Consider the following 26122-nt stretch of genomic DNA (forward strand, 5'->3'; position numbering starts at 1 on the left):
CTGGTCTTTTACACATCTCATTTGATATTATTAGGCTGGAGAAAGACATACACATTTCCCAAGTTGGTGGCTGCTCTGAAATGGGTTCTACAGTCACAAATGATAATCACAGTACCCTGGGAAGCAGCATCACTATGGAGATAAAAGGCATTCACAAACAAAAGTTGCTGAATCTTAAATTTTGGCACAAGGAAGAGTAAAATTCAATACAGAAACCATCTCCTAATTGGGAATAAATCTCTTGGAAGCACCTGCAAGAAGATTAGCGATGGAATTCTAAGAAAGAGACAAGTATGGTCAAAAAAAGGCAAGGGAAAACTATGTGCTGCTTGAACACATACTTTTGAATTTATATTTATAGCAACAAGCATTAGATAGGAAATTTGACCAGGACAGCAGGGCTATGTGGGTTTATTCTTCTTATTATTTAAGTTTTCTTATAGATTCTATACAAGCACTAAGGAACTTGAAAAGCTGCATACCCACAGTGGCATATCTCTTCAGTCCTGGGACAGTGATTTTCTAAGGCCTGTACACCCCTTTTTGAAACAACAACATGACTTCTGACAGTATTCCAGGTTTACTTCTCTCTACTATTGACTGGTGTGTGACTGGCTTAGTTTATGAGCTCAATCTCACTGTAAGGCAGTATCTTTAGAGGTCAGACGCTGGTTCTGAAAGGGGAGGTAGAAGGGGGAAGGGGTGGAATAGCTAGAAGGGGATAACAGATAAGGATTGGGGGAAGGGGAGGAACAATTCAGGAAAAGTTGAGAGAGACAATAGTACTAAGAAAGCCTAAAGACAACAAGAAATTGCAGGAAAAAAAAAAATCAGAAAAAGGATAATTTCAGGAATTGATTTCACGGTCTATATAGATCAACTGATAGCAGGAACCTACAGAAAAGCCTGATTTAGGAAATCAACTATTCTGACACTGGTTGGGCTACTTGCATTCGGTAAGCAGAATGCATTCTTCCAATTTCCCAAAGCAATAAAATTTGTAGCTTTAAAGTAAATTATGTGGATTTTTTTTGTTGTTGTTATACATATGTTCTCTTCCTTGTGTAGAAATACGAACAGACGATTTTATCTTAAAATTGTAAAAACATTTGTATCACCTGTCTACCCTCTGCTAAATTCATCTAATGTCTTCAATTACATCTGTTTTATTGACTTATTGTTGACCAAAGTGTTGAGAGGATCAACTGTTAGAAAAATCTGATACTAATTATTCCTCGCAAAAAGCATGGGGAAAGAAAAAAAGGCATTTTACAAGCATGAAGTCAAGTATTCAAACACTAAATATGGAATAAACATACCTCAGTATCCAGTTGGAATTATGGTTGGATTATGCAGCAGGGGGAGATAAGTGAAATTTAACTAGAAAGGGCAGGACCTGCACATTTTTTTAAATTGCATTTGTTGCCCCAAGGCTTTTATACTTTAATCCACTGCTTATGATTTTTAGAGAGATCACTATCAATGCTTCATGGGGCTGGCATATAAACTAAATGGCATTTAAGTAACTTTACTATTGGTTTCCATACCATTAGTACAAGAATACATTTATTTTGACATAGTAAGTAAGGAAGTATAATGTTCACATATTTTTAACATCCATAAAAACCTGAGCCTGATCCTTCAGTCATGGGCAATTTCCAGTCACCTAAGGGAGGGTGAACCCTCAGAAGATGGGCTCGGGACTGTAAAGGATGTAAAGGTCTTTATTCAGGGTATAGTAGATACTTTAACAGATTAAACTTACATTTTTAACGACATCGCTTTCTTCATCCAAGCATGCTTGGTACAAAGTTCTAAGCAGTAGCTCCATGTGTTGTGTTATGTGATCCTCTGCATGTAGCAATAATGTATACAGAAGCTGGGATGCTTTTATTCTTGTGCTTTCAACCCAGTCCGTTATATCATGACAGAGACCTGGAAGAATTTTGGAAAGGTTTCTTGACACAAGTTCCCGACAACCTAGTCCTGGTCGAGTCACTAGAAGAAAACAAACAAACATACAAAAACAAAAGAAAAAGAAAAATCAAAGGAAAAGCTAACGCACATTAATCCTTAGAAAAGTTTAACGGCTCCAAGGAAGAGCCACGGGTGTCTGCTTCAGCATGGAACAGACTATTCCAAATGCTGCTGAGGAATTTACCTGCGCAAGTTGCACTTCTTTAACGTATACAGCAGAATTTAAACTCCACACAGATCTCTAAAAATTCATGTATTTATTACTATATGGTGATTTAGATTATGTGCTTTAAAATATTTATAGAAGGGGAAGAGAAAGAGAACTTAAATGAATATGGGACATTACCTATTTTGGAAAACACAGCTTAATAATTTCCTTTTCATTTTTATAGCAACACAAATCCCGTTAAAAAAAACCAAACTGACACACACAGAGATAAAACAGAAGAAAGACTTTTGCATGCAAACGTTGTGGTATCATTGAGTTAAATGTCATTTGGAGGGGGAAAGAAAGGTAGAAGTCACAAATAGTACAAGGGACATGAACTGCAGTAAAACAGATAATGTCAACTGTGCCCTCTAAGAAAAAGGTTAAAAGTGTATCTAGCAAATTAAAAGCAGAAAGAGCACTATGACTTGTACAAGTGCTGTGCAATAGATCAGGCCAACCAAATTGATAGTATTTTAAAAATCACAACTGTTACATGATCTCTTTTCTAAGGCCTGTTCAGGAAAAGCGGATCACTGATGTGACTCTTCAATCTCCGTCCAATTTTTATATTAAATAACACATTTCAAAATAGTATGAAAGATAATACAGGAGTTGGGGGTTGGGTTTTTTTTTTAGATGGAATTTGATTTGTAAAGACTTTGTGGAAAGTGGGGTTTTGTTGTTATCTTTTGTTTTTAAACAAAACTCCAAAGTGTTACAAATACATATTCCCTACCTCAGTAAAGGACGCAGACTTCTAGAGAACTAATAAACTTACCTTCCCCAAGAAATGCTTACTGCCCTGTCTTGGTAATCATCAAATCTACCTCTTAGCTCATTTATAAATCACTGATACTCAGAGAAGCAACTTGACCAATATCACAAGAAACTATCAAACCTCCACTCTGTACTTTACACATAACGCTATGACAGCACTTTCTGAGAACTGCAATAAACATTTCCAGTGATTTTTTCTACAGCCAATTTTTTTCCTTTATACTGTACATGCTTATACAAACAAAATCTGAAAAGTTGTTCTCTGAGAACAACCTTTTTTAAATTGCCACTCACAATGTTCACATACTGTTTTAAGAAAGAAACATTATTCATTATGAGGTGTCAAAAAACATTGAATGTGCTAGTGCATTTTTCATTTCTGGTACACAGTCCTCCTCAGAAAGGACATGACTGAGTTGTCTCAGGATGTTTTCCCACATTGGCCTGTGTAACTACAAATGCTAAAAGGAAAACAGAGTAACGTGAATGGTCTGAAGAATACAAAAGGCTTATACAAATGCCTATGAAATACCTAGAGTAGGAAAAAAAAAATAAAATTCAAGCATCAGGACATGAATTGCTGCTTCCTTTGTCAATGGAGGATAACATTTTGGATTAAGAAAACTGACAATGAATAGCAAAAGGTCAAATAAAGAAATCACAGCAAATACAGACTGGCATCCTATTTGACCTGAGGCAGAAATTTATTTAAAGAATTTGGACCATTCTTTATCAGCAGTTCCTTCATTTCAGATGTTCAAATGGAGGCATTTATCCCTGTAGCTACTCCTGTCAAAGACTTCCCTGCTATAAACTGTCCGCACCTGTATCCTAAGGCAAAGACTGCTGTTGCTCAATGGAAAGCTATTCAGTTGGTTGGATGACACCAGGTATGAGGTCTAACTCTATTCTTCCTCTGACCTGCATTATCTGTCATCGTGAGATCAAAGCACAGGGGGGCTCATATGTCAGGTCTATTAGTTTGACAGTTGGGCAGAGATAGTTAAATAAAATCTACTAGAAACTCACACTTGTAAAAAGATATTCCAGTACATTAAATAAGTCAGAAGAAATGGGAACAAAGTCTTAAAATATTTCATTATCATATAAAAAAATGTAAATGTTTGTGTAGGGGAAACAAAGGGGACATAATGACAACTCATCCATATATAGTCTGTGGTAGGAGACCACAAATTATTACTTGAAACTAAGGTATACTAGTGTCTCTGACAAAGTTTCGTATCCATAAGATTAAGTAGCTAATTACCCTTTCCTCTCATTTTTCTTCTCTTTTGTCACATAAAGCCTGACTGTTAATAAGACACACAATTTGGAAGATAAGCAGGAGGAAATTATATCTTAAGGTCACCATTAATTTGGACTCAAGTCCAAAATTATCATGTCATTTCTTTAAAATATTCTTTAGTTAACGTATATGTACAGATATACATGTGTGTGTATTTATGTCACATTCAGGCCTTAACTGCATCATTCCACCAAGCAAGATGCATGAAAAGTCAATTAAATGCAGGATTGGAATGTTGCCCAAATTCGCGAAGCATATTTATTGTTCTAAGAAGATTATTTCAGAAAGTACATATAATTTAATTATGATGTAATTGATAGATGTCCCTTTCTAAAAATAAAACAAACCAGAACAGCATACATACACACAAAACCCAACACACTCCTAGAGAAAATTCGACAAGATAACAGTATTACCAATATAAATGGTAACAATTGTTTCAAGGACTAGCATATGAAGCCTTTTATGACCTTCACTATATCATGGTCATTGCAGAATAACTGACTGGAGCTTAGACATTAGCTTATGTATGTTAAAAAATTCTCTGACTGCCAAAAAAAGAAATATGTTTCTGCCATCAGTAGTGGAAGTAAAAGCATTCTTTACCATTTAAAACCCCCTGAGGTAATATTATATATAAGGAAGAAAGAAAAAAAAAATTGGAAAGGATAACAGATCAACTTGCCTGTCTTCAAAGCTAAACAGCTCTGTCAAACCAGTCACAATTATGAAGTGCTTCCCCTTTCATTCAAGCATTACTGAGTAAAACAACTTTAAAGGGGGGGGGAAAAAAAAAAAAGAAAAAAAGTGCAATTTCAAAGAAGAACGAACTCCGGAACCCACTGTCATGGAAAGGATTTTGCTGCTGGGTATTCTGTGATGTGATTGTCATGTAGGCACAAGTCAAGCATGAACCTGTTCTTTCACACCAAAAGAGTTTTTGTTCTGTTAAATATGACTATAGAAATCAATAAATGACCCATTTAAACCCTCTCTCTCACCAACACCCATATGTATATTTTTAAACATTAACTTTATGAACCTGAGACAGGAAACAAGCCTCAAGCTACTGCAAACATAACATTTTAAAGCTACCTATAAATCATACAGTACTAAAAAGTAATCTACCCGTGCTGCATATCCTGTTTTTTATGTATAATAAAGGAAATTATTGTTTCTATTCCCATGTTCTTCATGTACACTGGCAGAGTTTAGTTAGCATCCCAGTGTCTCACAAAGAAGTCTGAAATCATTCCAGCACAAATTTTTCTTCCACGCCAATTCTGTGGATCATTAATGTTGTGTCTAGTTTTCATCATTCAAGGAGTCTGCTCACAGGTTGTTTCATCCTGCCTTCCTTTCTGGTCATCTCTGTGCCCATTCTCCACCCAGCTGCTGCTAATGTAGAACCTTCTGCTGCTTCTGCACCTCTGCTTTACCTCTTTTTCACCATCAGCATTTTCACGTACTCTTTCTCCAAAATGCATTTTGGGATTAATGGAAAAACTGAATGTAGTTACTGAACAAACATTTTTTAAAATTTAAATTTAACATAAAGAATTTTATATACATACACACTATATATTATATTTATACATATAGGCGCTACCCCTCACTATACCCCTGTATATTACATCTTGTAATGAATATTTGAATATTACACATCCTCCTCTGCTGTCATTACTGCACTGCAGCTCTCAGGGATTATTCAGGAAGTAAAAACCACTTTCAGTACAACACTCACCTCCTTTGGGATAATGAGATGGCGAAACACTAAAATCCATCTTATCCTTCAGATCTTCTTCATTCTCTTTCTCCCACTGCAAACCTATCTTTTCCCAGTAAGTCCAAGCCAGTTTCCTAGACATAAAGTAAGAGTTTTATACTGTCGTGCGCCCCAAAGAAAAACATTTTAAAATAAGACTTCCGGAACTCTGACTTCTTAAATTCAGCTGGAAGGACAGGAAGCGTTCCTGCCATTTAACCTAGGCACATTAAATGCTTCTTTTGTACTCAGTGGACAGAGGTCACCTCTTCTAAAGGATAATTCTGTCTCTGTCTACCTCTTTGTCTTTGTGTCTCTCATACTTACTTGAATGTAGTATAAAAGGACAATATAACAAAAATTATTGAAGATAATGCTATTATTCTGGGTTTAAGCAAAAAAAAAAAGTGAGGGTTTTTTCACCAAGCAATACATCTGTGAACATAGGAACACTTCCATGTAGAACAACTATTTAGGGGAGAGAAAAAAAAAAAAAAGTAAAAAGAAGAGTGTTCTGCTTACATATTTTCAGGAATTTCATCAGTAAAGCTGCCAAGTAACAAAGGGATCAACTTGTGAAAATATGAGTATCTATCTCGTAGGTGCAACAACCATTCTCCAATGACACTTGTTACAGCATGCCGAACCTACACGGATACAAAAAGACCATTTTCAATATGTCAGGAAAATACCAGAAAAATTAAAAAAATAGTACTTGGTTTTGGTATATAAGACTTGGTAAAGTGCAGCAACAGTCTCTGAAGAAATTACAAGAACCCAGGATTTCCTCACTTGCGACAAGCATCTTAAGTAACCTGCACGGTATCATGCTCCCTCTTGTGTTCTCACTCTGGCTTAGTTTCGGATAATTTGCTGCACAAAAGCACATCTCCAAGATGGAGACAAGATACAGACCTAACTCAGAAAACTCTAGATTCTCAAGGTTACTATCTCTTTTGAGAATGTAAGAAATGTACATTTCTCCAGAATTTGAAGCTTTGCAAGCACATCTCCAGAAGACAATTTTCTCTGTTCACTACAAAGGAAGCCTAAGTTAAATAATGTGAATACATGCACTCAGAAATTAGAATATTTTAGTTATGAGTAAGTTGCACATTTTAAAATTACTGCCTCAACTGCATCTTACGAAGGGACCAATACCGTGTTTGTTAATCGTCTGAAAAGGCCATAGAATCAAGTCCCAGAGAGATTTGACAGTATAATTTAAGGCAGAATTGAAGGGACCCATTAAAATAAAAAGGTGCCTACAAACGTCAACAGCCTGCAGATTAGACAGCAGGTGAACAGGTCACCAACTTTGGGTTTGGATCGCTTGCAACTGACAAAGCCTGTATGTAACATATTTACACATCTCCATTGCATGAATGAAAGTTGAAAATTATTGGGGGGGTGACGGGGCAGGGGAAGAAAACACCAAAAAACCTACCCCGGAACAGATTTAAAATAAATTCAGAAAAAAAAGAAGAAAAGCAAACCTTGGGAATTTCATCAAATAATCTCTGGGCCAGATGAGACAGAACATCATCCACAGACTTTCCATTTCCAAACTGTATCACTGCTCCGGTAGCCTGAATTACATCAACACGAACTCTGTAGTGCTGGTGTGAAATTGTTTGCATTAAGGGTTTTATCAGAGATTCTGACTGCATATGGAAGTGCTCTGTTAGGGCAGAGAGACAGAAACTTCAAACATGTCTTTCTCTATGTGGGTGACAGATCTTGAGCAACATGATTTCTGTAACACTATGAAAAGCAGCCTGATTCATGTTGCTCCATTTATGTGGCATGCAGATTTAACTTTAGACTAGATTAGAGCTTAACACTAGCCCACATGCACTCCCCTAACCACCTCCTCCCACTATTACCCACATGTTGTAATGGCTCAGCATCCATCCCTGGCATGGCTCTTCTTCAGCTGATCCTCCAAAGCCTGTGAAGGACACCTGTGAAGGTGTGTGCAACTTCTCACCTCTCTTCCTCAATGCCGGTGGCATCCCTGTAACCTCCCACTGGTCCCTACCTCAGCCCCTGTCCCCCCAGGCTCACATCACCCACCACTCCCCCCTCTGCCCATTCCTAGGCCCCACCTGGCATGGCCTGGGCGCAGGCCACGGCACACCTGCAACTTTCCCGCCTGACCTCGGCATAGTGGTCGAGGAGCGTGGCCTGGAGGATGCGGATAACATCAGTGAGGTAGGGAGCCACGCAGGCCCCGCAGCGCTGCAGCAGGAGGCTCAGGAGCTGGACGAGGCCGAGGCGCAGCTCCTCGCTGGGCTCAAAGCCCTGCGGCGGGGAGAGGCGCTGGGTCAGGGTCGGCAGGAGGACGGGCAGCGCCTCGCCGGGCCGGTCGCCGTGGCTGAGCCCGTGGCAGAGGAGCTGGAGGGCGAGCTCCCGGCACCGCTCCGCCGCGTCCCCCGCTAGGCAGCGCGCCAGCGGCCGCACCAGCTGCGCCCCGAAAACCTCCTGCAGGACGGCGCCCGAGAGCGGCCGCTCCTGCACCTCGGCCCGGATGGCCTCCAGCGCCCGCAGCCGCGCCGCCCGGCCGCAGTCGGGCTCCTGCAAACAGCTCAGGGGCCGGCTCAAGGCCTGCGCCACCTCGGCCGCCGCCATGCTCCGCCGTCGCCACGGAAGTGCGGCTGCGTTGCTAAGGACGCGCGAGGCTTTTACGACGGCGGGCGAGCGCTTTACGGCGAGGCGGGGGGAGCTGTGCCGGCCCCGCGTGTGGCGGCGGCGGGGGAGGGCCGCGCTCTCGCCGTGTCCTCGCCGCGCTGAGGGCACGTCCCAGGGCCCGCGGCGGAGCTCCGAGGAGACAGGCCGGTAGCCGCCGCAGGTACGATAGCTGCCAGCAGGAGAGGGAACCGTTGTTCGTATATCGCGGGGAAAAAGAGACGCAGACCTGAGAGAACCCCACGGGTGGCCGTGGATGGTGGAAGGACTGAGGGGGGAGGCAAAGCGACCCGGCCGGAGCCTCCCAGCCGGACGCCGCGGCGGCACGGCACAGCGGCTGGGGGTGGGGTGTTACCGTGTGGAGGCTTTCACATGTAACACGTTATTTGCATCACTTTTCCCGTCTGTTTTTTCTCTGGAAGGATCAATACTGCAGTGGCAGTAAGTCACGGGTTTCTGTAACAGCGTTATATAATTTTTAGTGTTCATTTGTATTAGTTAATGTGTATATAAATTGTGTTCATGTACTTATGTGCGCTTTACACAACGTAACGTTTTGTGTGCTACTCTAGTGACTGTGCAATCAACACACATCTGAAGGGTTGTCAGGGTCCTTTTCTTGAGTAATCACACTTTAAAGTGCAATAAACTATAGAACTAATTCAAATTATTCCTTTAAAATAGCCTTGTATTTATCAGCAAGGAGTTTGTTCTCTTGTTACGCTGCTCCTATCTTGACTGCGAACCTTTGGAGTCCTTTTTCACCCTTTATTCCGTGGGAACCGCAAGTGGGAATTCCCTGGGAACAGTCGAAATGTTAACGTGCATCGGAGTGTTCCTGACAGCGCGTGCTGGCACCCGGCCGAGTCCCACCTGCGACCACCCTCCTCACGGCCTTGCACGGAGGATCTCCTGGGTGCGACGGCTTTACTTTAAATACCCAAGTGACGGAGCTGGGGAGCCGCCCGGCCCGGCCCGAGCCGTGGGGTGTCACAGGCCCGGCCACTCGTGTGCACCGAGAGCGCTGGGGCTGCCGCACTCCCGCCTCGACTCACCAGGCTGGTGTCCTTCGTGGCCAGGCCATCATCCTTCATGGCCAGGCCATCACCCTTCATGGCCAGGCCACAGGCTGTCCTTTGTGGCTAGCCCGTTCTCGCTGGCCAGGCTGTTCTCTTTTGTAGCCAGGCCACCTTTCATGGCCAGCCCATCCTTTGTGACCAGGCTGTTGTCCTTCATGGCCAGGCCGCCCTTCAGGGCAGGCCACCGTTCACGGCCAGGCCCGTCCTTCGTGGCCAGTCCGTCCCGAGCGGGGTGGCCGGGCCGGGCGGCGCGGTGCAGGGCGGTGCGGGCCGGGCCGGGCCGGGCCGCCTCTCCGGCGGAGGCGGCGGGGAGGCCGCGCCCGCCGCTGAGTGACGGCGGCGGGACTTCCTGCGGGCGAGCGGCGGCGGGGCCGGAGCCTTTGTGCGGGAGCGGCGGGGTGCGGGGGGAGGGTCCCCGCGGCGCCCCGCGGCCCCGGGCGGGCAGCGAGGGGAGGAGGCGGCGGCTGCAGTGCGGGGACTGGCGGGGAGCCCCTTCCTCCGCCTGCACCGCCGGGGAACAGGAGAGAGAAGCCGCCGCCGAGCAGCCGGCTCCAGACACCCAGGTATTTACCGGCCCTCTCCGTCCTCCCAGCGCTGGCCGAGCCCCGGCGGGGGCAGGGAGGGGCCGATTCGCCGGCCCGGGCCTGGGGTGGGGGGGATGCGCTGCCGCGGGGACCGGGGGACGCCCGGCCCGGCGCTCTCCCGCCTCCCGGGGCCTGTCCCGCTGCCGGGGGCGGCCCGGCCGCCGTGCCCGCTCCCCGCCGCCCCCGGGGCTCCAGCGTCCCGGGCAGGGGCGGCTGGGGGGCCGGTGTAAAAGCTGCCCTGGCGGTTTTGGGTTTGTAATTGAGCGGTCATACGCTCGCTGGGGGCAATAGAGAGGGGTTTTGCGTTGTTAACCTTCCCCCCCCCCCGCCCCGGTTACCAGATTTCCCTTTGGGCGGCTCTGTGACCTCCTCCCCATCTCCCCCGGGACCGGGAAGGGTCGTTCGCTGAGAAAGATGTTAAAATTTACCCGAAATCCTTCTGTTGCGGAAAACTGGGTTTCTGGTGACGGGGAGGGAGTCCCCAAGGGAATAGAAAAGGAAGGCTTTACGCCGTCATTTAATAGCTGTCTTTGAAACTCACGGCCTTGTATGATTCATTGCACTGTTATTTCCAAAGGTAGACAACCGTCTAGGAGTTAAAATGCTCGTTTTGTACTTAATGGTATGATGACACAGTTCAGCATTTCCACATACAACCCCAGAACGTTAAAACATTCGGAACCGACAGCTCTTGAATAGGCAACAGGCAATGTTAAAATGTCTTTGCTCCTTCAGATCTCTCTGACAAAGGATTTGGGAACTGTCTCTTATCTCTTTCTTGCACCATTTTCTTACCTAGGTCTGTTTTCTGTTTACAAGCCTGAAGATGGCTGCTGCTTCTTCCTGCAATGTGGAAGAAGATGAGAGCCTGAAGGGATGTGAACTCTATGTTCAGAAGCACAACATCCAACAGATTTTAAAAGAGTGCATTGTAAACCTTTGCATAGCAAAGCCAGACCGACCCATGAAGTTCCTCAGAGAACACTTTGAAAAATTAGAAAAGGTCAGTGATTTTCAGGTGACTTATAATTCTCCATTTTTAAACTGAAAAAGGTTGTTTAAAGACTTTCAAATATTTTGGTACATTTTTCCTTTTAAATTTTAAATTATCAGGCTACTGTTAAAAAATAGGCTGTTAGAAGAAAAAACCCAACCCTTTATTTGCTGATGGCTACTATGTTACTGGCTATTGTATAGGATTTTTTGTGCATAGCATCAAGATTATAATTTCTCATCAAACTGCACTTGTTAAAAATGGCCCTGAGTTATGACCATACTTTGTGTTATCATACATGGTGTCCTGAACTTTCACCTATGAGAAGAAAAATGCCCGTGAGAGGAAAAGTTGCTGTTCCCTGTTTATTCCAGTGTCAGGTGATGTGGTTTTCCCTTCCCCTAAAACTGAACAAAATGAGGAAGCCAGCAAGTTCTAAAAATCATTGAACAGTTTGCCATTTAATTTTACGGCTCTCACCCATCTGCATTGCTTATCCCAGGATCCTCCAACAAGAGATGCATTCAGAGAGACTTCAGATACTGTGACTGTCTTCAAAAGCATCATAGAGGGGGAAACATTTTAAAACATTCCCAGACAAATTCTTGCTAAAGCCTATGGGTGTCTTTTGCGTCTCTGGGGATGGGATTCCTCCAGAAATAAATGGGAGCACAGGGCTGCAAGTTGTTGGTTGTACAAGTCCTCAGTCTGCCAGAGACTTTATTCATATACTTAGTTTAAGAAAAGGATTATTTGCTTTTTTTGAAGGAAACGTCTAAAGTTTGTAGGCTTAAGATAAGAGTTTTATCTAGTCTTTTTCCTTCTAGAGGCAGAATTTTGTAAGGATGAAGCAAGAACAATATAGTGAATAATACGTAGAGCTGATACATTATAGGTGATATAAGCATTTTATACATCTCATTGTCTGCTTTTCAGATAAATTTTTAGATAGGTGAGTATATGCCAAATTTGAGTAGCTTTAAAAAAATGCAAACATTGCATTTTGGTGGAAGCCCAGTAAGGATGACTGGAACATCAGGGAGGGGTAGGAAGTACAAGGTCGTAATGCTTATTAGTAAAAAAAGTAATCTCTTAGTTCTGCATATTCTAAACTTCTGAGAGCCAAGATCCATTTCAAGAGAGTCAAATCTGTTGAATTTCCTTTACTGTGTTATGAATTTGTTATGTGTGCAATTCTCAACTTCCTGGCAAGAGGATAAACATAATTTTTGAAAAAAAAAATTTAAAACATGCTGTAGTATTTTAGAATATTCTTCACAGCTAGTGGGATTACTTGAGTTGTTGTACTGGGGCAGTTTGGCTTTATTGATCTAAGCACAGTACACAGAATTGAGACAGGAAGGCAGTTCCCACCCTTGAGAAATGATATATTCTTTCATGTAAACTCCTATTATTTCTCAAAGAACAGCAGATACCAGAATTCTGTAGCAGGATATTGATCAGGATGCAAACACAGAAGTTGATGGATGTCACTTGTCTCAAAACAAAACAAGATGATTTAGAAACAACTAGTCTCAAGGCATCAATTTCAGTGAATATCATGCTTTGTAGGGAAGGAAACAGTCTTGCCACTGACTCTGTAGAGCAGGCTGGGAGCTAAGCCTGCTGAGTCTAAAGGCTTTAGGATGCTTCTGGGAGTTTCCAGCACTGTAATTCTTGTTCCTACAGCAGTTTGACTTCCTTGCCCAACCATCTCTGAGGACTTTCTTGAGAAGGATTGCACTGTGGTGGATTTTCTGCTATAGGATAGTATTTTGACTTGGTCAGTTGCATAGTAACAGTTGAAGGAAGACTTGTAAAGATAAAGAAATAATTTCAATAAGTTTTATCCTGTTTTTAGAAGGCACTTGTCATACGTAGGTACTTTGAAGAATCTTAATGTAATTATGAATTTAGCAATTGCCTGTTAGATTTTTGTATGTCAATGAGCAATACACTGATACAGCACATGTGCTATTAGCTCCTTTAATTTTGATCCTGTGCAGGGAGAGGAGTGAAAATCTTTGGGTTTAAGCACGATTTTCTAAACAAAGTCATGCATTTTTCCACTGAAGTGTGATATTTTGGGGTTATTTTCCAAACTCATTAAAATAGACAACATGTTCCACTGAAGAGAGCAGTGGAATAACAGTTTATCTGTCAAAAAATCATGTAGGCAGTTTAGAGATGGAGTGTGGGATATTTCTCAAGTGGTTAAAAAAAAAGCTTATGGAAAACGAGTGGAGCTTAATCCACATCAATGTACTGGAGCTACCTCAGAGTGAATACAAAAAAAAATTATTTCATTTTGCTAATTCTTAACTACATCTCATAACATCAACTCAGAAAAGCAAGATTTATTATCATATGCAAGATTAGACCAGATCATAAATGCTTTTCACCTTACTTCTGATGATACCAGAGTTAGGTCCATTGCCTCCAGCCTACATCTGTACTGCTAAATGAAAAAGGGCCAGGGACTAACCCCTGACCCCACGACACTAACTGGCCTCAAATATAATTCTTAGGTCTAACACGTCTAGGAGCAGGTTTGTTTTGGCAGGAATCAGTACGAGCAGCTCAGAACAGAGCCAGGGAATGAGGTAATAGTTGAAGGATGTGGACTGTATTGGGCTAGTATTCGGGTCCAGGGCTGGGCCATTTTTTATTTCACAGTATAGACACGGCCTGAGAGGGCTGTAAAGTGAGAACATGAATAAATACTTACAAATAAAGTGCTAGAGATTGAGGTTTGATGTTTGATCCTGCAGTCATTGTTTTCAGCTGGAGAAGTGCCAAGGTTAAAAAGAAGTGCTTGATGCCATTTTAAGTTTTCAGCTCATTTGTATCAAGTACAATATTAAAAAACATAACTCTGAAAATAATTGTAGGAGAACTTTAATAGGTATTTTTTGGTTCACTTAATACTGGCAGGACCTGCTTGTCTTAAGATGCCAGTAATTGCTGGGAATCAGCCTAAGTTTCTATATTCTGAAGTCTGCAAGTCAGTGTTCATATACAAGTCAGTGTTCATATACTGTGACCTACAAACTTCAAGATGACATCTACTCTGATCACGTTAACAGTTACTTAGTAAAAATCCCCAACGTTCCATTGCGCACAGAAAAGAGTTGAAAACAGTTTAGATACCTGAAATTTTAAAAATTATGTATTTTTTTCTGTTGAATAATTTTTTTTACATTTCCCTGTGACTGTATAGAACTTCTTGTTGGTGGATGGGGTGAGGGAAACCTTTCCCTTAGGGGTATCCGTTGGCTTTTTTAGAGCAGGGAAATGGATATTAGCTAAGAAACTATGGCATTATTTTAACAGCTGTAATTAGGCCCTGTTTACTCGAGAACTAAAGAAGACCTAGCAGAAAAAACAGGGAACGCATCTTTTATCTCTGGTTCTTACCTTATGTAAAAAAGTTAATTAAGACGTTACAGGCAAAGCCTTGTGTTTTCAGCTATACTGAGACTGCAAAACTTTCGTTAGTGTCAGGCTGTTTAGTGCAGTGATTATACGATCAAAGGTGGAGTTGTCTTGCCAGGCTAAGCTAGACTGTTGTTCAGTAGAATTAATGAAGAAAATGGCACAAAAGGAGGGGAAGCAGCAGGAACCTGCAGGATATATTTAGGCATTACCAAGTGCTTTGCTGAAGCCATTTCAGAGCAGTGGCTTTGCTAGCTAAGCCAGCTGGTCTTTGCTGGTACCTTCTGGACCTGAGCTCTCTCCTAGTCCCTTCTATTGCCCTGTGCATATGCAAGAAATACTGTCTGTGCATACTGAACTTACTGTCTTGGATTGCTGTGGGTTGGCAGTGGTTTTATGGACCCAGGCTGATGCTGCATGTCTTAAGGTACCATCCAAAAAGAATTTTAGAAAAACCTGGACTGTACTGTCTGTGATTAAATAAACCAAAATGAGATTTCCTGCGTAGCTCCACCTGGTGATATTAGACAGTATTGCACACAGGCCTGGTCAGAAAAATAAAGGCATTTATGTGACAGGTTTGCTGTAAACTAGCACTGAAAAGAAAGTGTGTAGTAAGCTACAAATTCATTCGCTGTTAGTAAAATACAGTTTATTTATTTATCATAAAAGTTTCAGAACAAAAGGTATTTGAGCATCAAAATTTGAGCATTAGGGTTTTCATCTGCAACAGTATTCTCTCCCAGTATTTACATTTTGTCACAACAAGAAATTTTTCAATCAATAATTTCCACCAGATCCTGTCCAAAACAATGAAATTCATTCTTCTAAGTCCAGGTGATTATGCTAAGTATAACTCATTCCTTTAAGATAAGCTGGGGAGAGTTTTATTGGAAGGAAAATCCCATGGAGGAAAAAGTACCGAAAAAATGCATTAACTAAGCAGTTTGATAAAGACTAATAAGACAAATATTTCTGTATCTTTCAAAGCTTGCAAAGCAGTTGGGTGGTATCAGCTCAGTGGTCAGAAATGTTGCTAAAGTATGTGGGAACATACCTGTGCTACCCGAGACGCTGATAGCAGCACAACGGTGGGAGCACCGGGTGCCCTTGCTGTGTGACTGCGGTTCTGAGTAGGCTTGGGCAGCCTCTGCTCCTGCCACTCCTCTGATACCAGCACCTGAGAGAGCTGGAGGAAAATCAGCTCAGGTCAGACCTCAGTGATTGCCGTAGTCAGCCACAAGCAGTGCTGTGAGAGGTGACAGTTTTCTTGGAACAGGTAAAGGAAAAACTAGGTGAATTTTTAAGATCCCTCAGTCAAGCTTTCCTAAATGCAGGAGGTTTAGGGAAGGGTGGAAGATGAAGGGGATAAGAGTGGAAAGAGAAAAAAAGTTTTTTCCTAAGAAATAAAATTGGCTATAAGTGAAGCTGTGCTCTTACAAGCTTGTGCAGAACACTTTAGAGTGTCACTGAGCTCCCTGTTTACTTTGTGTGTCTACAGTGTGAGTAGCTTTCCCCATCTCAAAGTCAAAAACTCACAAAAATGGAGCACAGTGATGGAACGAGGAGGGAAATCTGTCTGGATGTTGTCTCTGTTTCACATCTCAAGCTATCATGTTTTATATTCATCAGGATACTTAATCCATGTCAATCTTTAAGCATCTAAGGGGCTTTAAAGAAACAAGTTCATACTTAGCTTTAAACACATGAATGAAATACCTTGTCAAATTCGTGAAAGGTTAACAATGGTGCTGGGTCAGGCACCATGTGATGGCAGATTTCACTAGATCACAATGGACTTTGGGAAAGCTCTCGATACTAATGGGCCTTTACAGCTAGGAACGGGTACATACACGTATTTTCCCCCAGCTGACTGCAGCCTTTTATAGTCTCCCAAACAGATGTATGAGCCCTTAAGCCTTATTTTACCAATCGATTTTTGAAAAGAGTTTGCTGGGGCTTAACTCCTGCCTGTGTTGGAGTGTGTGGCTGCAGAACTGGCTGAGTATCTACCCTCCTGCTTGTCTGCAGCTCAGCAAATCCCTCACTAATCTTTTGAGAGGCCGGTTGGACTGCATAGCAACTCGCCTCAGATGAGGTAGAACTCCATTTTCAGGGATGGGGGGTTTTGAGCTGCGCTTCTGCAATTCCTCCCCATTCTCTGTGTTTTACAATCATTAGAGCGTGGGGCAAGGTGCTCTGACAGCTACTGACCCTTTCCATTACAGCTGATTGCTTAGCCAAGGCGAGGCAATAGCTTTTCTCGAAGGCACTAAATTATCTTCAAAATAATTTCCTTTTATTCTCTTTCAGTTGCAGGAGGTGACTTGAGGCACAGAGGTAGTTAAGCCTTGTCTGTCTTCCCACAGTAATTATTTTAAAGTGAGGGGCATAACGAGTAGGAATGATAGCAAGGAGAAAGACTATGTAAAAAAATGATACAAATTAAACCAGATTTCCAATAGGAAGATGAGTTTTGATTTTGCTCTTGTTTTTAAGTTAGTTTTCCAGTAGTTCCGTGTTAATGTTCTCCTAAATGCAGAAAAAGATGACTTCTTATTTTTGAAAACCTTTTTAATGCTGCATGAATTCATTTTAATTAGGCACGTAGTATGGGGTTTGAGACTGTCCAACTGGACACCAGTAAGACTGGGTGGAGAACTGCAGTTTTCACAGCAGATTTAAGATTATTTGAGATTTGACTTTGTTTCAATTAAGAAAAGGACCTTAGATTTTGAAATGCTCTAGGCAGGGGAATTAATTGCTTTCCAGTGTGCTCTGCTGAGGTCTGCGCCTCTGTGGTTGCCTGCTTGGCAGCCTGTGTTGGAGCTGTACCCTGACAGCTTTGTAAGCTCAAGCTGTTGAGGTTCTGCAACTCCTGGGAGCTCAGCCTGCCAGCTCCATCACCCCTGGGCAAGACGCTAGGGAACTGAGAAAGTGAGCTATGGGAAACTCAAAATAAAAACACGTCCATAATTATTTTAGTTTGGATTTATTGGCAAATTGTGAAGGAAAAAATACTTAATGAGTTGTGAACATCCCACTGAAGGGTTAAGGGGGTCACATGGATTCCTGCCCGAGCATGCAATTCAAGTTGCTATCTAGCCTTAATACCCCTGTACCAGTGAAGGCACTGATAGCACATGGAAGTTGTTTTGGGTTTCAAAAATGAAATGCATGTGAAAGGGAGGAGGATGAAAGAGAGAAAAAAAAGCTGAGTGTATATTTAAGGTGGGCAGCCCAGCACATATATTTTCATATTTGTATTAACATCAGATAATTTCTTAGAAGAGAGAATAAATTGAGTAGAATTTTACTGAAGAGTAGAAAATGTAGAAATGTCCACTCTGAAATGACTGAGGGAACACAAGATTTTGAATAACCATCCTTGCAGTCAACAGCACATTTGATCTTAGGGCATCAGTACGCTTCTAAATGTTAAGTGGGCCTACACAACAGAAGTATTTTAAGGAGCAAAATGGCATGCTAGCATTTATGATTCCCTCTTCGTTGATAACCTCAATTATCAGCTATCTCTTCGTATGCTCTGACGGTCCATTTCTGCCTCTTACATGTGTGTAAGCCTCACTGAGGTTGGTGTTGTTTCTCTTGGATTAAGGATCTGCTGTTTTAGAAGGCTGGAATAAAAAATAAATAAGCAGGTTTGGCATTACATATCCAGTGATTAAAAACTTCAGAATGACTTAGGTGTTCTGGTTGTTGCTGAAAAATATGGCATAGTATTCAGCATTTTAGTTTAAATTATATTTATGTAGTAGAAATAGAGCTTTTCTGTGGGCATGTTTCTTCTTATACAAGGTATATGTGCATACATTGTTATTTGGCTGGATTTTAAAAATCAGAAGTGTTGGCTATGGTTCTCTTTGATTATATAAGCTTTTAAGTATCAAAAATATCGTCTGTGTTTTGTAACATAACCTCTCTTACTTTACTGTGAGGTGTATGTAAGGAAGTACAGAAGAGGTGGTGATGGGTTGAGATACTGCAAGACACTGGAGGGGAAAACAAGAAGTGTTAACATGTTGCAAGAGGTAAAAGGACGCCAGTAAAGGGACTCAAGAAGGCAAGCGATGCAGTCAGAGCAGCAGAAGAGTAGGTGGATTTTTGGCAGGAGAATTTTGCCTAGATGGAAATTGGGAATGAACTGAGATGCAGAGAGGCCACCGAGGACGCAGTAGTAGTAATTGAAGCAGTGGATAACTACGGAGTGGATAAACATGTTGGTAGGTGGGTTAGGGGTGGATATTAAAGATATTTCTTAGTGACACTGTAGAAGAAAAGGTGGCATTTCACATTGGGAAGGCAGTGGAACAATAGTTGGGATTGTGTGAAAAGTCTTCTATTACAAGGCTGAACGATCATAAAGATAGAGTTGTGCAGTGTGACAAAGACAAGGCTGGAAAGGACATTAAGACCTCCCAAATTTCTCCAGCTTTCAGTGATGGCATCAGTCGGTCCTGTGCTTTCAACAAAGCAGAGTGCTTTGCCTTTGGCCTTTATTAGTTGCTATAAATCATTGTGTCAACCTCTAGGAGTGATGGGGCGGTGTTAGAAGCCTTCCTGTATTGAGAACATCTCCTCTGGGTCAATTCCAGTGCAAAGAGAGATTAGTTACATGCGCATGAAGTATCCTGCACATTTTCTGTGGATAAATAGAAAGCGAATTCCAGGTCTGTCAGTCAGAAGACTCTATGAGTGCGCTTGAGGAAAAAATAAAAAGAGAGAACATTTCATTTAGAGTGTACTTTGTGTTGTTGCTTTTGAATGCAGTGAGTAAATTGTAGGAGGCAGAGCAGAGATAGTGAGCAGTGATACTGAACGGCTGACTTGCTTTTAAAAGTCTCCTTGGGATGTTGTTGTAAAGCTGCACAGTGATTTGGAGCCTCCTCAGGTGCTGTCCTTCCTTCAACTGAAACATCTGAATTTCCAGGTGGTGACAAAGCCTGAAAGGAGAGACCAGGAGAGGAACTACTGGAAGAGAATTTCTGTTTGGAAATGCTCCGGCTGACAGAGAAAAAAGCTTTTGGGTCAGGAAGCATGTGTGCTCTTCGGCAGCGGTCTGAAAGGAAGGATAAACCTAAAAACTGTCTCTTCATTGTGGCCACTTCACTTGCAGTGTTTAAACTCATTACAAACTTGTGGAAACATTAATCAGGAAAGGCGATGACCCCATACGCTGAGGACAGCGTGCTAAATTCCTGTGTTTTACACCTCAGCCTCTTGTAGCACAAATGTCTTAGTCTAAGGTGAACATTCAAAAGATAAATGGGTCACTGCAGTTGTATTTATTGGCTCTTCTTTCTTTTAATTTGAGGCGATGATGGTATATTTTCTTTCCTTTTCAGTTTATTATCTTTGAAGTCAGTGATGATATTCTAGTTTCACCATCCACCTCCCCCAGAACTCCCAGGAAGGACTTTTGTTCACAACTCTAGCTAGGTTTTTGTTCACTTGCAACATGGTTTGAATAGAAGTAGTATTAGATTATGTACACATGAAATACGGTGTTATTGTCACACAGCAAAGTTGTTTTGTAGATTTGGTGTGTGTGTATCATTGTATTGGACTGTGGCAGTGACACTGGAGGCTTCAGTCAGCGGTGCACACGTGGTGCCCTATTGCCATGTCAGACTCCCTGAATTATGTATGATGTCCACTGGGGATGGTAGATGTGACACAGGACAGCCTGAGACTCGTGTCCTCCTCAGCTGGCAGCTGAAAGCTGAGCAAGGTCTCCCAAAATGTCACTGGACTATGGATAACTGGATCAGACCCTACATGTCCTACAAGTCTGGAGCATCTCTGCTGAAGCCAGTGCAGATACTGGTGTGAAGGGAAGAACAAGATACTGGTGCTTGCTCAAAGGCAATTACACTGCTTTGCAGTTGTGTCTTCCCCGTGTTTTCTCATTTTAAGGTGGACATAATTGGGTAATATGATTGTGAATTATCTGTGCCATCCAAATAGAGAGTGAGATTGCTTGTTGTCATGACAACAAAAGATGGTGAGATGTTTACTTGAAAGTGAGTTCTGCACAAGCGTTCACATCAAGCTGTGTCTGAAGATCAGTGTTTGAAGAACTATTCTTCAGAGAGTCTATTCCTCCTTTAAAATATTTGCTGTATTCGTGCAGTTTTACCCCAGGATATATGGAAGATGGCTTTTTGAAAGCTTAACCCAGGACAGAGCGTAGGCTTTTATTTTCAAAAGGCACTCTTTAGTTCAGTAATGGAAATCCTACCTAGACTACAAATAGCGGCATATGGAAAAGCCAGCCAGTCAACTATCTGCTGTTTATATAAAAGGAGTTTGTAGCGAAGAGTCTTCCTTTTAAAATGAATCATATGGTAACTCACTTTTATAATCCTTTAATATCTTTTTGGCTTTAAAAGGTATTTGGGTTTAAGAGCATGCTTTGTGATATTAATTTTATCTCACTGAGCTTTCTTTCGTGTATAAATCTGTGCTGGGGCAGAGGAGATATTATTTATTAATTCCTTGGAAGTGCCTTTTATACAATGTGTACTGAAAAAGAAGTGTATATTTGATATTCAGATGGGACAAACTACTACTCTTCTCTATGAGTAAATATGCTATGTATAAAAAGAACTGTGTAAGTGCTGCATACCATTAAATAGTTACCTGACTGTCTTCTTGTTGTAGTTACTTTTTAGTATACTTTCAGCTGCTTACTGTCCAGAAAGGTCTTCATTACCTTTCAGTTAAGCTTATGAGGAAGGTGCATTTGGTTGTGTTCATTTAATATAAACAGAGAATGTTGACATTATCAAAGAGATACATAAGCTGCAACAGCCAGTAATATTATTTGAAATTCTTCAGTCATAGGGTTGATTTTGATGACTAGATACTAAATGTAATAATATGTAGCACACATACTTGTATTTTAAATATGTGTGTTTTTACAAGTGCCCAATTGTAGTTAAGGAAGCTAGAGACAGTCAGAGAGGAGTAGGGAAGAAGTTGATGAGAATGCTTAAATAGGACTTGCAGTTGTTACACGATAGGAAAATCTAGCTGAGTCATTTTTTACATATCCAGTGCTGCTATTTGAAATTTGAATTGGAAATGAAATAGTTTCAGTAAGGATTTAATATATCTGAAATCAGGGTTTTTTTTTCTGGTCTTTGGTTACAGCACCTAGCTCAACTGTGTTATGGCCCAGGAGTTGCAGTTTTGTAATCCCAATTTAAAAAAAAATACTGATCTCAGGAAGAACTTGGTACTTTCTGAGGCAGGTCAGGACCTTGAAAAGTCAGATCTTTAGCCAGCCCTCTACATTTTACCTCTGTGCTTGTCGCTTAAATAGTTCAGTAGTTCCTTAATCAAAACAAGAACGTGTGACTTGTTACTTTGAATTATGCAGCATGGGAGATACTATTTAGTTATTTATTTCACGTAGCAATAATACATCAAAGATTGGTGTCAAAGGCTTCTTAGGTTAATGAGAGGGGCAATGTCGGTGATGGTGAGGAAAGAAACTGGAATAAGACCAGAAAAGACAAGTGGCGTGACTGGATTTGTCAGACATTTGTAAACATCAATGGCAAAACATATATTAATCATCTGTTTTTCTTGCAAGCTTCAAAATTGTGAACTTGTGCCAGTTTTCTGTACCGCTCTTTTCTGGTGTCATACCTGATGAGTTAACTATAACTCATTTCCTCTGTCAATGAGACCAACTGGCTATGTTGGTAATCTGCCACATGTCTACGCTGGTGCTCCCAGATCCTCCCTCCGCCACCGACCCCATGTATTAGCTCTGACTGGAAAGTCTCATTGGAAATTAGCTGTGTAAGACAGAGGCCAGGTTCTGGCATCCCTGTCAAAGGAACCTTGGTTTTATGGGGTGCACAGGGAGCTCAGCATTACTACGTTTGCTTTTGGGTAGCCTGCAATGCTGCTAATCTGAATTGTCTCAAAAATACTGGAGTTGTTCAGGGAGTCGTTGGATGATAGCTGGCTACATGTACGTTGATCAACATAACCCTGAGACTATCAGGGTGTGGATTATGCCTACAGCAATATAATAGATGACGGCAAGTAAAATTACTGGTCTACTGCCACACAAGACCGCTTGCCCCCTTACAATGCTCATGTCCCTCCTGCACGTGCCCTTCAGTTTTCCTGTATCAGACAAGCTGAGGACAGGGCATGTGGTCCATCCCATCTCCAGTTCTCCCCTGCCTGAGGCAGGGTCAGTGAAGACCAGAAGGTACCAGCTAAGAAGGCACTGAAGAAGTAGCAAAGGCAGTGTGGTGTGTTGTGAGCAGGATGCCAGGCTGAGGTGGTGCCATGGGCAAGGAGGTGGGCTGGAAATGAGCAGACAGGCCCCCATTCCTTTGGCTGATAGACGGGGATGATGCAAAGGGAATTTTACTCCTGTGTGCTTTCCCTTAAATCCCAGGAAGCTGAAGAATAGGAGATGGGGCTCTGGGAAAATATTATAATTATGGGCTAATCTTGTCTCAATTCTTTAGAAGTCATATAATTCAGTGTATGAATTGACAAAGTCTTGCAACTCTGACATCCTTTCTTGAAGGTTTTCTGTACTGTTCCCTGCTGTCGTTACTATGTCTTCAGGGATTCCCCTTCGTATTTTACTCTCTGTTCCATGAGCATGAAATTTGGAGAATAACCTCCCTATTGGCCAGCTGGTGCTAGGCCAGCCATCATTTTCACAGTCCTCTGGAGCCTACCTTGGATCTTACTTGCTTGGAGGTAGTCCCATTGATCGTAAATCTGTTATATGGCAGAAATTCTGGAGTAGGGAGTGTCTTTGTTCTTTCTGGTGATAGTGAGCCTGTAAAGCGGAGTAAGATGAAAAAACCTATCTGATATATTGATGTGTGACTTCTGATATGTTCTCTGTACAAGAGACAAAGATATGTGCAAGCCAACTGAGAAAATAACAGCTGTGATGCTAGAGTGAGCAAAAGAGGCTTGTTCTTTTGCTTTCTCAGTAGTTGCAAAGATATGTCCACAGTTTATAATACATAGGTTTCCATTACATATGAGGAAGAGTTGAACAGGTCAAATATTGGAGTGATGATACCAGTACACACATTGTAGTTAGTGTCAGTCCTTCATGCTGCTCACATTAATATCAGCAATACACATGTGTAAATTGACAGTCATCCAAATGTAGAAGTGAAGGGGTTGCTGATAGTTGTAAAAGAGTGAATTGAGCACATCCAGCAAGTTAGCTACATGGGTAAGATGTTTCATTGTCTCTTTTTGCCTTGCAGGAAGAATGCAAACAAATACTGGCTCGGCAGAAATCCAGTTCCCAGTCTGATTCTCATGACGATGAGATTTCCCCTCCTCCTCCCAACCCAGTGGTAAAAGCCCGGCGCAGGAGAGGGGGTGTCAGTGCAGAAGTGTACACTGAGGAAGATGCTGTTTCTTACGTCAGAAAGGTAATGTGTTACTGTCTGATTCTGAGATGTACAGGGCAATCCAGGGACTTATATTTTGCTCATAATTTGGACTCGTGTCAGCCTGTAGGATGGTGTCCTCATGCCATCATGTGCATGGCTTGACCATCTTCTTCACACTCAAGTTCTTTTGCTGCTTTCCCTGTCAATATGGCTTCAGCATTCTCTATTCTTTCCTTTTTGAGATGTGCTGCTAATCTGTTTCCCTCTCTAGCAGGGTCGGTAATTCTCAGCCATTTTCTTAATATTCACAGACTTCAGCAGCTTCTGAGTTTTGTCAGAACCTCACAGTTTTGGAAAGCAGCCTTTTCTATTGCTGTGTTTCCTGCTTTTTTTTCCAAAAAGTCACTTCTAGCTCAAGTTTTCTTCTAACCAGGATCATTTAGGTTCCCTAGACCATTCAGACACATGGTTTCAATGTTGATTTAGTACCACCTAACCCATGGGTTTTTGGAAGGCTGTTGACCATACTTGGGTGATTTTATGTGACTGTAGTCTTTGAAGAAGTGCCAATCCCAAATTAGGTAATTTCTTCGGTAGGAGCACTAATTTGGGCTTCTCTTGTTTTATCTGCTTTTTTCACAAAAATATCTAGATATGCTCTATCCTTGATATCTCTTAACAACTGCAATTTTTTTTTGAAACTGGCCAAAGCTTTCAAATGTTATTAGAAGACAATCATTACAATAGCATATGTCATACTTGTTTAGGGAGCTAGGCTAAAAATGCATTTCGTAAGGTTGACAGATGCTACTAATGTGCTTTTGTGCATGCCTGGAGTAGCTTTAACCCAAAGAGCTTTTTCTTTATGGGAATACATTTTTTTCAGTCACTGTTTTTTGGCAGAATATTTTTTGCCTTTGCAGTCAGATGTGCTTTTGTCATCCACTTACAAAACAAGTTCACTGGCTGCTCTGGGGATTTCTGACCCAAGAAACAAAGAATTAGGAGAGCCTTTTTTCCTAAAAACAATATGGAGGAGTATTCTTGTGGCAGTTAAATAATACTTGCAAGTATACAGTAAATTTTAACAACAGTGTGGTCAAGCTATTAATGCACTGCACTGTTAAAAAACTTATGTGTTATTTTAAAAGCCACTTTCAAACACTTCTTTTTCTCTGCAGTTTGCAATATCCCCCTTAAAAACTTCCATGAAGAGATCACATTTGTCTCTGCTTAATATGGGCTCCATCTGACTTTTCTGAAAATCAAAGGAAATATTCCTTCCCACACCCCTGAGTAATTCTTTTATGTTTATATGGAACCTGAAGTTAACTTTGTTGTCTTCGTTTTTCTACAGTGATGCCAATAAGCCCTGACAGTGGGTAGGCAAGAATGAGAAGAAGCAATTCAGATCATATTCTTTGTGTTCTGTGACTAGGGCTGTTATGATTTTAATTTCCTAGGAACTGACTGAACTTAAATAATAATAATTTAGGGGATGGTTTCTTGTCAGGCTGCAGATGCTGCAAGGAATAGAGAACTAGCACTGGGAGGGTTTGTGTCAGTGCTTTGTCTTCTGCCATCAGCAAATGAATCCCATGGTGACTCCCATGGATGTGTGTTTGTGACAGAGATTTCTAGAATACAGAAATAAACAGAGACACTGAAAGGACAAATTATGAAACTAATTTAAAAGTGTAAAAAGCAAGGCAGGGGTTGTGTTAGACTATTGCAAGCAGATGGAATTTTAGATAGTAGCCAGGAAGAACCACTGGCTTGAAATCAGGTGTTGGATAGAAACACATATGGGTCATAAGCCAATTTAAAGGATCCCTTGAAGGGGTGAGCTATAGGGTGAGTACTGCTAAAGGCAGTGCAATGAGTTAT

At 41.7% G+C, this 26122-nt stretch overlaps 2 protein-coding genes across 3 annotated transcripts in view; one reads left to right on the top strand and one right to left on the bottom strand.

The window, feature by feature from the left end:
* Positions 1-8704, bottom strand: part of DNAAF5 (dynein axonemal assembly factor 5) — a 29614-nt gene extending 20910 nt beyond the window's left edge. The window contains exons 1-5 of the mRNA XM_074841423.1: positions 8145-8704; positions 7533-7717; positions 6559-6683; positions 6016-6131; positions 1766-1998 (exon numbers count right to left, since the gene is read on the bottom strand). Of these exons, the coding sequence (XP_074697524.1) occupies positions 1766-1998; positions 6016-6131; positions 6559-6683; positions 7533-7717; positions 8145-8667 (1182 nt within the window). The 5' untranslated portion in view covers positions 8668-8704. The remainder of the gene's footprint in view (positions 1-1765; positions 1999-6015; positions 6132-6558; positions 6684-7532; positions 7718-8144) is intronic.
* Positions 8705-8753: 49 nt separating this feature from the next.
* The window catches only part of PRKAR1B (protein kinase cAMP-dependent type I regulatory subunit beta), a 101021-nt gene continuing 83652 nt past the window's right edge, over positions 8754-26122 (top strand). Inside the window, exons 1-3 of one of the 2 annotated variants that reach the window (XM_074841424.1) lie at positions 8754-8887; positions 11187-11390; positions 24104-24274. In XM_074841424.1, the coding sequence (XP_074697525.1) occupies positions 11214-11390; positions 24104-24274 (348 nt within the window). In that variant the 5' untranslated portion in view covers positions 8754-8887; positions 11187-11213. Of the gene's footprint in view, positions 8888-10151; positions 10367-11186; positions 11391-24103; positions 24275-26122 lie in introns of those variants that run through there. The other variant, XM_074841425.1, reaches the window with a different exon arrangement.

This window comes from Strix aluco, chromosome 15 (genome assembly GCF_031877795.1).
Source record: "Strix aluco isolate bStrAlu1 chromosome 15, bStrAlu1.hap1, whole genome shotgun sequence".
NCBI lineage: Eukaryota > Metazoa > Chordata > Aves > Strigiformes > Strigidae > Strix > Strix aluco.